Source organism: Heloderma suspectum, chromosome 12 (assembly GCF_057233095.1).
Source record: "Heloderma suspectum isolate Gila_16-S chromosome 12, 16-S_ref, whole genome shotgun sequence".
Classification (NCBI taxonomy): Eukaryota; Metazoa; Chordata; class Lepidosauria; order Squamata; family Helodermatidae; genus Heloderma; species Heloderma suspectum.
In genome coordinates this window covers 33,697,768-33,710,788 of record NC_139469.1, presented here as the reverse complement: position 1 = coordinate 33,710,788, position 13,021 = coordinate 33,697,768, and the positions used below count along the sequence as shown (strand labels likewise).

The 13,021-nt window shown below is 49.5% G+C and overlaps 2 protein-coding genes across 4 annotated transcripts in view; one reads left to right on the top strand and one right to left on the bottom strand.

The window, feature by feature from the left end:
* The first annotated feature begins 1,931 nt into the window (after positions 1 to 1,931).
* On the top strand, positions 1,932 to 11,666 carry NOXO1 (NADPH oxidase organizer 1). Its single transcript, XM_084819018.1, has 8 exons — positions 1,932 to 2,038; positions 4,905 to 4,985; positions 5,122 to 5,197; positions 6,149 to 6,329; positions 6,757 to 6,950; positions 7,739 to 7,843; positions 8,616 to 8,733; positions 9,822 to 11,666. The coding sequence occupies exons 1-8, from the start codon at positions 1,973 to 1,975 to the stop codon at positions 10,453 to 10,455; spliced, it is 1,455 nt and encodes a 484-aa protein (XP_084675144.1). The 5' UTR covers positions 1,932 to 1,972; the 3' UTR covers positions 10,456 to 11,666.
* The window catches only part of TBL3 (transducin beta like 3), a 36,214-nt gene continuing 34,622 nt past the window's right edge, over positions 11,430 to 13,021 (bottom strand). The window contains exon 23 of one of the 3 annotated variants that reach the window (XR_014785621.1): positions 11,430 to 12,709. Coding sequence is in view for 1 of the 3 variants with exons in the window: in XM_084819016.1 (XP_084675142.1) it covers positions 12,594 to 12,709 (116 nt within the window). In the remaining 2 variants the exon portion in view is untranslated. The remainder of the gene's footprint in view (positions 12,710 to 13,021) is intronic. The other 2 variants (XM_084819016.1, XR_014785620.1) reach the window with 2 other exon arrangements.

Sequence of the window (13,021 nt, the reverse complement as noted above, 5' to 3'; positions counted from 1 at the left end):
GAGATTACCCTTGCAAGGCAGCAATCTCACCCAGTACCTTCCCTTTACTTTTATAGTTTTACACTTGAACATGGCACATGATGTAATTGGTTACTGTACTCTTTAATTCCACCTCTTCATATTTACTCATATTTAATGAGATCATCTTTTTCTTTGTACAGCTCTGTAGAAATTTCCCAACTTGGTGGTTTTGGCCTCTCTGACACATGGAGCTTATCGAGCAAGGGTTTTTCTCCTAAAGTTCCCTTTTCCCCAAGTCAGGCTTCCTGTCAGTAATAGGTCAAAAGCAAACTTTGGTTCAGACAGCCATTTTAGCTATGCCTCTTTGATATGCCTGAAATTACTATTGCCTTAAAACTGCCGACACATCACACCACCCCCGCCCCCACCTCAATGCCAGAAAATCAAAGACTTTGTTCTGAGACCCCGTCCAACATTAAAATTCTATGATTCATTTATTCCCCGTTGTCTGTGTTGTGCACGTCAGGCTGCTCTTTGTGTGACAGAATGTATGGATTCCAGCTGCACTAAACGAATGGAAGTGTTTACGTACACTGGTGCCAAATACTTGTCCTCCATCTCGAGATGTAGTCAGGGCTGCAGCCATGAGGGAGCCTATGGGGTTCCTCTGCTGCATGGCAGCCCTGCCGTGCAGCAGGCTACAAAGGCTTCCTTCAGGCGGCACCATGAAAGGGCCATGGGGCAGGAATTGCTGTCTTGAACAGCACATCGAGCCATTTAATGTAGATGTTGGCTGAATATGAGCCAACAATGTGATGTGGCTGCAAAAAAGGCAACTGCTATTTTGGGCTGCATTAATAGAAGCATCGCTTCCAAATCCTGGGAAGTACTAGTCCCCCTCTACTCTGCACTGGTTAGGCCTCATCTGGAGTATTGTGGCCAGTTCTGGGCACCACACTTTAAGAAGGATGCAGACAAGCTGGAGAGGGTTCAGAGGAGGGCAACGAAGATGATCAGAGGACTGGAAACAAAGCCCTATGAAGAGAGATTGAAAGAACTGGGCATGTTTAGCCTTGAGAAGAGAAGACTGATAGGATAGGATAGGATAGCACTCTTCAAGATAGGATAGGATAGCACTCTTCAAGTACTTGAAAGGCTGTCACAGAGAAGAAGGCCAGGATCTCTTCTTGATCATCCCAGAGTTCAGGACATGGAATAATGGGCTCAAGTTGCAGGAAGCCAGATTCCGGCTGAACATCGGGAAAAATGTCCTGACTGTTAGAGCACTACGACAATGGAACCAATTCCCTAGGGAGGTGGGGTGCTCTCCCACACTGGAGGCATTCAAGACAAGGCTGGACAGCCATCTGTCAGGGATGCTCTGACTTGGATTCCTGCACTGAGCAGGGGCTGGGCTCGATGGCCTTGTAGGCCCCTTCCAACCCCGCTATTCTATAATTCTAATTAAGTCATTACATTTTTATCCCACCCTTCCCCCAAGTGGCTCAGGGAGGTCTACATGATTCTCCCCCTGCTGTGTCCTCACAACAGCTCTGTGAGGTAGGCTAGGCTCAATGGCCCAGAGTCACCCAGTGATCTTCATGGCTGATTTGAACTGGGGTCTCACCTGCTCCTAATCTGACACTCTGACTCAGCTTTCCCCAACCTGGTGCTCACTTTTAAAAGTGTTGGCCCTCGCAGAGGGCAAAGGTGAGGCACAATGTGGGCTCCTCTTCCCGCCCCAAAATGTCTTGGGTCAGCAACCCTCAAGCATGTACTTGCAATGAGATGCACCAAGATGAACTTGCAATGGGCTGGGCTGAGCATCTGTCATTTTTAGCAAAAAAATCTGAGCAGGATTCGTTGCCAAGTATCTGGAGAGAGGAGGAAGCTGAGTTTTAGCAATGGCTAGGAAAAGCTGGCCCCTCCTTCTCCGCTGCCCTTAAATACCTCACCTGCAGGAAACAGGTGCTTCAAAGTGACTCTGCTGTGCACCTGCAAGCAAGGCAGGATGAGCAGCATCAGGTTCCCAGTGGAGGTGAAAGCTGTGGGCTTGCTAAAGCATGGAAAACAGAAGGTATTTCGGTTGCGCTCCTTTGCTTGCACAGTAATTTGAGGGCTGCATTTGGCAAGTGTCAGAACTCCTTGGGGACAGCTTTTATAGCATTTTTAAAAAGTAATCTTAACTTATAACTTTTTTTTATTAATTTCCATTTATAAACAATTGCTGCAAAACAATTCAAAGTAAGACCACAAACAGAAAGTAACCCATTACAATACTTTGAATTAGTTTGAAGTATGCGTCATCTTAATTCTTCCAGCACTACTATCTGGATCTGTGCATCTTTATTATTGACGTAAACTATGAACAAGAAGGTTCAACAGCTAAAATGACAGAGATAAAACTCCAGGACAAATAGCAAGTGACTTATTCGCTTCTTTGTCAACTAGAAAAAACTTTTTCTGCAGACAGTTTTGTCCTGCATTGACTCACAGAGGCTTGTATTGGTTGCTGGTTAGTGTGAGTCAGTGCAAAACTGAAGTCAATTTAATCTAGGACTGCCTAGCATTGCCTGTTTCGCCACTGGCATGGCAGAAGAATTTAATCTTCAGAACGTAATCCTTCACTCATCTGTAACAGGGCCTCTCAAGCTAATGTGTGGATTGGAATTTAGCCATATAGCAGATTTTGCTCTTCTCCGGATGCTTGTAGTTTAAATATGCCACATATTTAAGATAAAATATTCCTTTAAATATGTATTAAAATGTTCAGTTAAAAGTATTTTGGGACTAATTAAAAACTGCAAGCTAATGCAGAAACAGAATGGAACAGAACTATGGGTAAAAACATTCAAAAGTGAAATGGGTTGGAAATAGATTTGTCCATTCCCGGTTAATTGGCTAATACATGACTAGCAGAGGTGGAGTATCATCTTCCAGTGTGTAAGGCTGGGCAAAAGAGTTCACAATGTGCTCTTTATTTTATTTTTTAAATTCTTGATGTATAGAAGATAAATTACTGATCTGATTAAAAGACAAAGAAAACATAACTTTAATAAAACAGAGTGTAACTTTAAAACTACACACATGGACGGACTCTCAAACTGAATTGAAGAACTGTATCTTCTTATTTTGTTTTGCCTCAGTGGTCAATGGTTTGTGAACTTCAGCAAGATAGCTGCATTCCAGTGTAAAATGCATGCTTGCTGGATTCATTATTTATCTTCTTCCTATAAAAGGTGCATCTCTTAATCAACAAAAATGGCATCTTTTGGAGGGTGGCATAGCCTGCACACGCTCAAAGGCACTTTGCCCATAGGTGTCTAGAAAAAAAAAATCCCCTCTGCATATGCTTAGAGGGGAGCTCAAAGACACTTTGCTTGAGCTGCCCTAATTTTGGAAAACCAAAGTTGGTACCCAATTCTGAAAACCTCTGGAAACGGACCTAGGTGTGGTAGAAACCCATGTTGGTGGAGCCCAACCTTAGCCCACTTCATGCCCTCCAGAAGTTTTGGACTTCAGTCCCTGATCAGTGCCAACCAGCACGGCCAATGCTCAGGAATGCTGAGAGTTGTAGTCCCAACCATCTGGAGGGCACTAGATCAGGGAAGGCTGGCATAGCGCAACCTCGGCCGCTGTGCAGAGGCAGAGGACCCTTCTCCAGCACCAGGCACAGGCAGAAACCCCGAGGCAAATGCAGGTCCTTGCGGCTTCCATTGTTCTTCTTGCTGGCTTTGTCCCTTTGCACAAACAGTGACTGAGGAGTGTTCCTAGGAGAGTTTATTCACCTGACTGGTGTGTGTGTGTGGGGGTGTTGAGTGAGTGTGCTTGGTATTTCCGGGGGTGGGGGGAGTATTTCTTGCCCAACTGCCCAGATTTCTGGTGCACTCCTCCCATGATTTGGGGTGCTGTTAAGGGCGGCAGAGCGAGACAGACAGACCCGGCCTGTTACTGCAGTGGGGCTTGCGTGGAATGACTTTCCAGGGGATTGTGTCCCCGGTGAAGTAGCATGAGGGGCAGTTACTATCTCAGGTTTCTGCCGCAGGCACTGAATGCCTTGAGATATTCTAGGGCAACCTTCTCCGACCCGTGCTGGCTGGGGATGATAGCGATTGACACATCTGGAAGGCACTAGCTTGGGGGAGGATGGGCTAAGGTATGAAAGTGAGAAAAATGCTTGAAGTCCCTTCAATTCTATGAAACAATTACACGAGGGAAGACTGTTCTAGTAGCAAAACCTTCAGAATTATCGGTTGCATATGAGACAGGGGCATTGCTCGCCCTGGGCCCAGGGCCCGGATCTATTTCCCAGAGCCAGTGGAAGGTTTTTTCCTTAGCTTAATTGCCATGCAGGGAAAGTTTTCAAGGGGGACTGCAACCGGAGAGGGGGGACTTAACTCTCCTCTCCACACATGCCTATGACCCATCCACCCAAATCTCCCCACTGCCTGGCAATGAAGCTGAGAAAAAAAAATTCCATTGGTTTGGGATGTGACTTTATTGAAGAATTTGAGTTTTAGATGAGAAATAAATCGGCTGGCTTTGCATCCTGTAAAATTTAAATAAATCCTAGAATTTTTATAAATTTACATATATTGATGGCAATTAGTATGTGCAGATTTTATGCAGATTTGTGCCCCATGGGCCTGGCCCCTGAATCCCAGTGCCTAGCAATGCCCTTGCCAGACACAGAGCTTATGTGGGAAAGATGCTAACTTTCCTGCAGCCACACCAAGCCAAATGCTTCCAATCCCATTCCATCTCAGGAACTAAGCAAGCCCAGGCTAAAACTTGGCTGGGAAGCCAATGTGCTCTTACATTTGGATGTATTTCATCCTTTTTATTGCTGTTGGCTGCACTATTTCTGGCTGAAAAGCAGGATATAAATTTAATAAAGCAAGCAAGCTCCTGCCTGAACCGTGTATTCTGCTCACCTTTTTCAGATCTGCATGCTTTCTGTGTCCTGGTCAGATCAGAACAACATCCTCATCTACAGGGCATTTGAAGAATTTAAGAAACTCCATGTAAGTTTGATTTTGAACGAATGGATTTGTAGCCAGAGAGTTGTTCTAGTTCACACCCAATAATTTATCAGCCTCTTTCCTGCTGAGAAGCAACAGCGGTGTGACTAATTTGTCTCTCATTTTGTTCATCATTTAGAAAGAACTGAAGAGAAAATTCCCCATTGAAAGTGGTCTGTTGAAGAAGTCTGAACGGACCATCCCGCGTTTTCGAGGTAAAAGGGCGATGGAGGCCTTTCTCAGATCTGATTGGACTGGTGAAATCTGTTGTTTGCGACCGCTTCCGCTCCCATCAGCACAGAAAGCTTTACTGCAGGGGTGTCAAACCTCTTTTAGTAGGAGGGCTGCGTTCTGTTTCGGAGCTTTTGGCGGGGGGGGGGCACATTTCAGTGGTGGGAGGGGCTAACTGCAAAATGAGGCGGGGCCAAAACACCAGCCTATTTTAGCTTAAAGATTTTATGACCAGTAACTAAGCCTCAGAGAGGCATTTCAACCTTTTAGAATGAGAAAAGACAGCATGGAAGCTGGAAACCACCAGGCATCCCTGCTCTATGGCATAGACACAGTGCCCACACATAATTTCTCTGAGCCTTCGTTTAAACTCCTGATATTTCTGAACCACCACCACATCACCACAGAGGTGGGCAAATCTGGGCAGTGTGCGGGACAATCCCTCCACCTGCCAACCACCCCGAGGGCTGCACTCTTGCGGCTGCACCACCAAAATTGGCCGAGAAACCACTATGGAGGCTTCCTAAGCACAAATTTGCCCTTAGGGAGCCTCTGCAGCGGCAGCAGTGCAGGCCAAACGCAGCTCGCAGGCTGCACATTGCCCACCCCGATATCGATTTACAGATCGGGGACACAAGCATGCAGAAATGTCTTCAAGCACGACCTATAATTTAGCCTCAATTTTTTCCTCATGTAATGGGCTTGCAGACTGTGCCACCCCCCAACCCGGAACTCCAGGGCCTGGTGAAGTACAGCTATCTCCCCCATCCCACCCTATACTTGGACCTTCTGCAGACACACCTGAATACTCTTTACAGCACCCCCATACATTGCAGTCTTGAAAATGTGCCCTGTGAAGGACATGGGTTGGGGGGAGGCTCTGCCACAGAATAGCTTTCCTTCACAGCTTTTTGCCACTGTTTGTTCCTTTAAAGATGCCAAAGTGATGCTGAGGAAAAACCAGACGTTGAGCAGGTGCATGGAGAGTCTGAAATTGCTAGAGGTCTACTGCCAGGAGCTGCTGAAGACCCAGCCCAAAATCACCCAGGGGGAAGATGTGATCCAGTTTTTTGGAGCACAGAGCCAAGACCTGAGCCCTTCATTTCCAGAAAACAGGTACTGACGTTTGTGAAAGGAGATTTTTAGTGTCAGCAAAAAAGCACGCACCGTAGGAGGCTCAATTCAGACATTAAACTATGGCTCAAACTTCCAAATGGTACAACTGCTTGGAAGCCATTTGCCTGCTTTCATTTTCCCACCTGCTCAACGCTCCTGTCTCTGTGGTCCAGAGGCACAGCAACGGCCCTAACTCTCCTTGTCAATTCAGGCCAACCTTTAGTTAGCATAAACCACTATTTGCAAACCCATCGCTTGGCTTCTTCTGACTCCAGCTTGCCTGCCAGACACAAACCATAGCCTGCCAATTCTAATCTCACGCCAAAGTGTAATTACGTTCTTTGAAGCCTCTTTGGAGGCGATGTCTGAATTGAGCCTTATTTGTTGTGCTGATTTTACCTTCAGTGTCCTCTGCCACCCCCTGCAGCATCATCGTTTTGCCTTCTGAAATGGGAGACAGGAAAGAAGACATACCCAGACCCTCCAGCCCAACCATTACACAGCCTGTTGTATCCCAGATGTACAGTTGCGTTGAAGCCTTTGAAACCAACGACACAAAGAACAGGCCCTTTAAAGCCATCAAAGGGGAAAGGCTGGGAGTTCTCATGAAGGACAAGACAGGTATGGATCACAGCAGTGCTGCGTCCGTCAACAACCCGTCACCTCTGCTGCAGTATGTATGTGTGTGTGTGGGGGGGAGCAGGTGGAGGTTTGAGCTACGAATCTGGGAAGACCCTGGTTCAAATCTCTCTTCTGCTATGAACTCACTGGGTGGCCTTAGATAAGCTGGTTTCTGTCAGCCTCAGTCCCTCATCTGCATTATAGGACTAAGAATGCTCACTACCTTGCAGGGTTGTTGTGAGGATTACAAGGTCAGTCAAATACCTTAAACTGCTGAGTGTTATCACCACCACCTATGCTGGGAGGAGCTGTTCCAGGAGGGCTTGGCTGTTGGCTTAAGAGACTCTTCACTGAGGTGATATAGTGTAGTAGGGAGATGGCATAGGCTGGAGAGAAGTCCCTGGTTCAAATCTCACCCCAGCCTGAGCTCATTGGGCACCCTTAAACAAGCCCCCCACCCTGATCTGCAATACGGTGAGAACAGTAGGTCTATCCTGCAACACATTTGTACGGGATGAGAAGCGCTTAACCCTTCAAATGTACGCTATAAATGTGCCAGACACGATTGTTTACTATGACCTACCCATACGCAGGGGGGCTGTTCTGCCTTATGGGGGCTGCAGAGCGAGGCTTACACTGAATCACTTCTCCTCAACAAGCGTTTCAGCCTTCAAAGCAGGTTTAAGGACAAACATGGCTCCTTAAAGCAGTAACACAGCGCCCTTGGGCAGCGCTCCCGCGGATCTAGCTGCTCACCCCTTGCACCTTCCATGCTCTCTTGTCTGCAGGCTGGTGGCTGGTGGAAAACTACAGGAAGCAAATTGCCTGGTTCCCAGCTCCATACCTGGAGGAGAACGAGGAGGCACTCAGCGCCAGGGAGCCCAGCGAGGAAGGTGACTCCAGCTCTCTCTCCTAGGTGCACACACGCATACCTCGCCCAGCTTGGCCTGCTCTGCCAGGCTGCCAGGTAGAGGCCTTGACCGGGAGATATCCCGGATGGGACGCATGCTGGAGCCCTTCCCCAGATGCAGCCCCCGCTTTCAGACACAGTGTGAACGCGCCCTATGCCGCTCCACTGAGGCCGCTGCTCTCTGGTAAGCAGCTGTGCTCTAAGGCAGCCTTCCCCAGCCTGGTGCCCTCCAGATGTGTTGGACTGCAACTCCCACCACCCCCATGGCCGACGGTGCAGTGGAGACCATACCGGTTTAAGGCCCGCTTAGAGACAAAGCCTGCCTTGCACCAGTCGCTGTCTTGGGCAGTGGCCGTCGCTCAGCGGCAGAGCAGCTGCTTTCCTACAGGGGGTCCCGGGTCCAGGCCCTGGGGGCCCCCGTCCAAAAGGGATCAGGCAACAGACCTCTCTGCCCAAGACCCTGGGGAGGGCCAGTCACAGGGCACCACAGGAGGGCAGCTGGGCAAACAGTTTGTCCCAGTATAAGGCAGCTTCCGACTGCAAGCGCCCCACCCGGATCCATTTCCACGGTCACCGAGCAAGACGCTGCCAGTCAGCGCAAGCAATGCTGGGCGAGCCAGAGGGGCCAGAGCCCAGCTTGGACGAAGGCAGCTTCACGTGTCACTATCGCCTTCCCTGCTGGTAGAGCAGAACGTCCCAGGGAGTGGGTGGTGAGCCAGGACGAAGGGACAACTCCTTCCCCGCTTTCCTTTCAGGGATGCTGTATTTCCTCACACGGGCCTACGAGGCCAGGGAACCGGATGAGCTCTCCGTGAAGGTTGGTGTTGTGGTGGAGGTGCTTGAGAAATCGGACAATGGCTGGTGGCTTGCCTGGTAAGTCAGCGGCAGGTGGAAGGTTGCACCTGGCGCACTGGTGGCTAGGGAGGGGCAACTCTGCCAAGCTCGGGTTCACGCAGGTTCTACTTTTAAGGTCATTCCGTTCTGTTTCTGCATTGCATTGCAATTTTTTTTAGCCTACACAAAAATGCATATGGATTTTTGTACACTTGCAAATGTAGCCATTTTTACAAGTATTTTTCCTATTAAAATTTTAGTGTGTAATATTTTTCAAAATATGTGCATTTTTGCATGCACTTTTTCAAATGTATACATTTGTGTGCATACTTCTAAATTTACGAACTTCGTTGCCAACTTCGGAAAAGTACGGAGTCTAACTACATTCCGGTTCATATTTAGGCTTTAAAAGTGCAGATTTGTTAAGTTTACGCTAACATGTGAACTGAATGAATTTCTCACCCATCCCTCCTGGTAGGCCACTGGCCAAGTCTTGGTGATGCCCACGTAGCACCTACTGGTCATAGCACCACATACATCTACATCCGCCGCTGCAACCTCAGGCTCACTTAGTATAGACAAGCCAGGCCATGGCGTCTTAAGAGATCCCGGGCATGTGTTCCGCGGCTTGAGAGTACAGTGGGTGCAACCAGAGGGATTCGAGGAGAGAAATGAAGCAGGCCACCCAGGACTGAAGTTGGCTCACCCCTGCCATAAGGAGCGCCTAAGCTTTAGGGAGCCCCTTTCTCCTTTCCACACGAGAAGGCGCTCTACAGGGATGGGTTAGGAGCACTCCCTTCCCCCACCACCCCCTTCTGGCGAATTCCTCTTTATGGACCAGCAGCCACATAATTTACACCCACTGAAGGGACTGGCTTTTCTTGGGAGAGAGTTTGGTGCAGATATTTCCCACCCCTACGTGCACACACTTGTGGGGTTTAATAAAATAAACAGACTAGACTCAATTCCTGTATCAAACATGGAATGAATTCTCGCGGGGGGGGGGGGGGGGGTTAGGCTCTCAGCTGGATGCCGTTCGCCTGGCCCAGCCTGGTGCTCCTGTTATTTTGGGTCACATTAAAAATACGACTTTCATGTGACATATTTTTGCATTTTCGGTCTTCCAGGTACAATGGAAATGCTGGGTATGTCCCCTCCATGTTCCTCCAGCCTTACCAAAACCCGCACAGCAGATTCCTGGCTCTTGCCAATAGCAGCCTGTGCATCTCCACCCCAAACCTCTCTGAAGCTCATGGTCTCTTGAGCAAGAGTTCCCCAGCCCAGCAGAAAGGCTCCCATGGGAAGGCAGCCCAGGCTCAGGCGAGAGAAGGGAAAGGCCCTCTCCAGGGGAGAACCAGATCCCTCTCTCTGAGCTCGGCTGTGGCCATGCCAAGCTCCAGCCTGGCAGCTGAGAAGGAGCCCCTGTCTGACAACTCGGGGAACGGGAGCGAACAGGCATTCTACTGGCCCCAGAATCCTGCAGGCACCGACCCCCACACAGAGACTCTCCAGTATACCTTGAGGCAAGACAGCCCCTCCCTGCCCCTGGAGAGCATGCAACGGAGCGATTCTGGCTTCAGCGAGGAGCCTCTAGGCTGCTCGGATCATCCGCTTCATTCCTCCAATTCCGAGCCCACCCCTGACAGCCCGACGGTGCCCCCGCGCCCCTCACCGCATGAAATCCTCCAGAGGTGCACCACCCTAACCAAGAGAGCCATGCAAAGGGCTCTGCCCAGGGCCAGCCCCACAGCCTGCCATTAAATGGCATCGTAGAGCAAACAGGACACAAACAAGACTGCTTTGTTGGCTGGGCCCTGGAGAGCTTCTGCAGAAAAACACTCATTAGGGTCCATGTATGGTCAGGACTGAGCCTGATGCAAGAGGGCAGGTGCCTCTCCAGGTACGGAGGGCCTGGCCAAAGAGGCGAAATAGAAGCGACTCTCCAAGCCTCTGATTGAGAGGTTCTCTCTGTACAGGATCATCTGGGGTTTTGCACAGAAGCTTAATGCAGAAAGCACCATCCTCTTTTAGGGTGTATTTCCCCATGCTCCCCCGTAAGATAGCCCAGGAGCTGGGTCACTCTGAATCAGAAGCTGATTAACTTAACTGGAGTGGACAAAGAATTTTCATCCTGATCAGAACACCAACAACTGGAATTCCTCTCCTCAGTAGCATGCGATTTGACTCGCTTATTAGAGTTGTCTCAACATCTTTGCTTTGCAAGGACCTCCTCTGTGGTGCACGTGTTCTTTGCTTGGGGCAGGCTTAACAGGGTGAAGTTTGGACAGATACAACTTCTGTCTGACAAACCCCCCCCCCAAAAAAAAAGCAGGGGGCAGCCTAGATGGTGTTTTGGTCCCTTCTGACTCGGCTCCTACGCCTCACGAAGTTTCTGCGACCTGCAGGAGTACCAGCATTCTTCAGTGTGGCTGAAGTGTTTTGGTAACCAAGTCTAAGATGGTATGGAGGAAGGGGAAGACTCCTTAACTGGGATTTATTTGGTTCATTTTAACTGGTTGGGCTTCGATGCTGTTAATATGATGTTATGTTTCCAGACATGCTCCCCTTGCACCTGTTAATTAATTATCCTGCCCTGGCTTGCAAGTTCTTTGGACGGCACCCTCCCTGCACGCCCACACCGCTACGCCAAGGCTGCAATCCTAAACATGCTGTCTGGGCAGTAGGTCCTCTGGAGTGCTGTAGGGGTTCCTCGCAGGTAAACACACACAGGATTGTGTGGTACATTTTGTTCTGTGATCTGCTGATCGATAACTTTAAAAAAAAAATCCCTCCAATTACAGCGAATGACCCTCTTCTAACAAACACAGTATGTTATTGCTATCACTGTACATGTATACACAATATGTAAGTTAATATATTTACACTTGCTGTGTTAAGTTGAAGGTACTTTGGTGTGCATCCAAATAAATCTTTCTAGTCAGCCCCAGAGACATTCTTATACTGTGAACGCCATGCCAGCGTGGAGTGTGGACCTCTTACTTATCTCCATCCGCCAAGATATGGGGAGGGAGGAGCCGGTGAGCCAAAGTTCCCCTGTGATCCTCCCTTGAGCTGGGTTTGCCTCACACAGACCCAAGCATGCAGCACCCACAGGCCTCTTGGCCACCCCAAGGCTCATTGTGAGGGCAAATGGGCCTCAGCTCCTCAGAGGCTCCCTAAAATCTTCCCCCCACCCCCGCTGCCAGCACGGGTTTGGTCACGCCATCCTCTTCTGGGCAATAGCCACAGACTTTCCCTCTCGGGTCAGCCTAGTTTGACTAGCTGTGCCTGTCATGGCTGTACACCCCAATCCTCACCATTTCATGGTGGGGCTGCAGAGCTCTGCCGGATCAGTCTGCATCTACGCTGGGGCAGGGGTCTTCTCTCGCAGCCCCACAGCAAGCCTCATGCAGTAGCGAGCAGGTGGAGGGGAGATTGCCTGGGAGGCCCCTGTCAGCTGGTCCATGTTTACAAGGCAGCAAGCAGGAAATTCACATAATTCAGCCTTCCCCAGCCTGGTGCCTGCCAGATGTGCTGGGCCGCAACTCCCATCATTCCTAGCTAACTTGCAGCCCAGCACATCTGGAGGGCACCAAGCTGGGGAAGGCTGGCATAAATGACCACAGCCTGCTCTTACAGAGGACACACTGGTGGAACTCAGAATGGAGTTTGCTTCATCCTGAGAATTCAGCGTGCGAAGTACAATTTTTCAAAAGAGGTGGTGCTGGACATCTCTTCCAGGAGATAAGGAGCGTGTGCCTTTGTAAAAATAAAGAACACATTTATTTTACAAATACTTTAAAACATGCTGCTCATAGGAATGCCAACCTGTGTTCACAAATCAAGGGCTGCAGGGTAGATGATCTTCCATCTCGGCTGCCGCTACCACCCAACTCCAGTCATGTATCCATCTCCTCATCCCATTTGGACCCATCAGCCAACCTCATGTTTTGCCACATGAAATCAAGGAACGTGGAGGCTTGCAGTAACCGGCCAAGCCTCTGGAAGTGGCGTTCTGCCAAGAGAAAACCCCAAGAATGAGAGCAGAACAGCACATGTGAACGCAGCAGCTCCATGCCCTCCCTCTCCTGTAAGCCCAAGCTTAGCACTCCCGATCTTCCTTTGGCTGCGCACAGCCACAGGGGACTGTCGCGCTGCAGCACCCTCGGCTCACCCTGAGAGGCTGGGCCAGGCCAGCACCATGGGCGAACCAAGTGTGCACTCTGGGACGCTTCCCAGGGTCCTCTGGAAGATGCAGAAGTTCCTTGACAGATACACTGACAAGGAGACAAGGACCCCCTAAAGCCAGGAACTTCAAAACCCATGG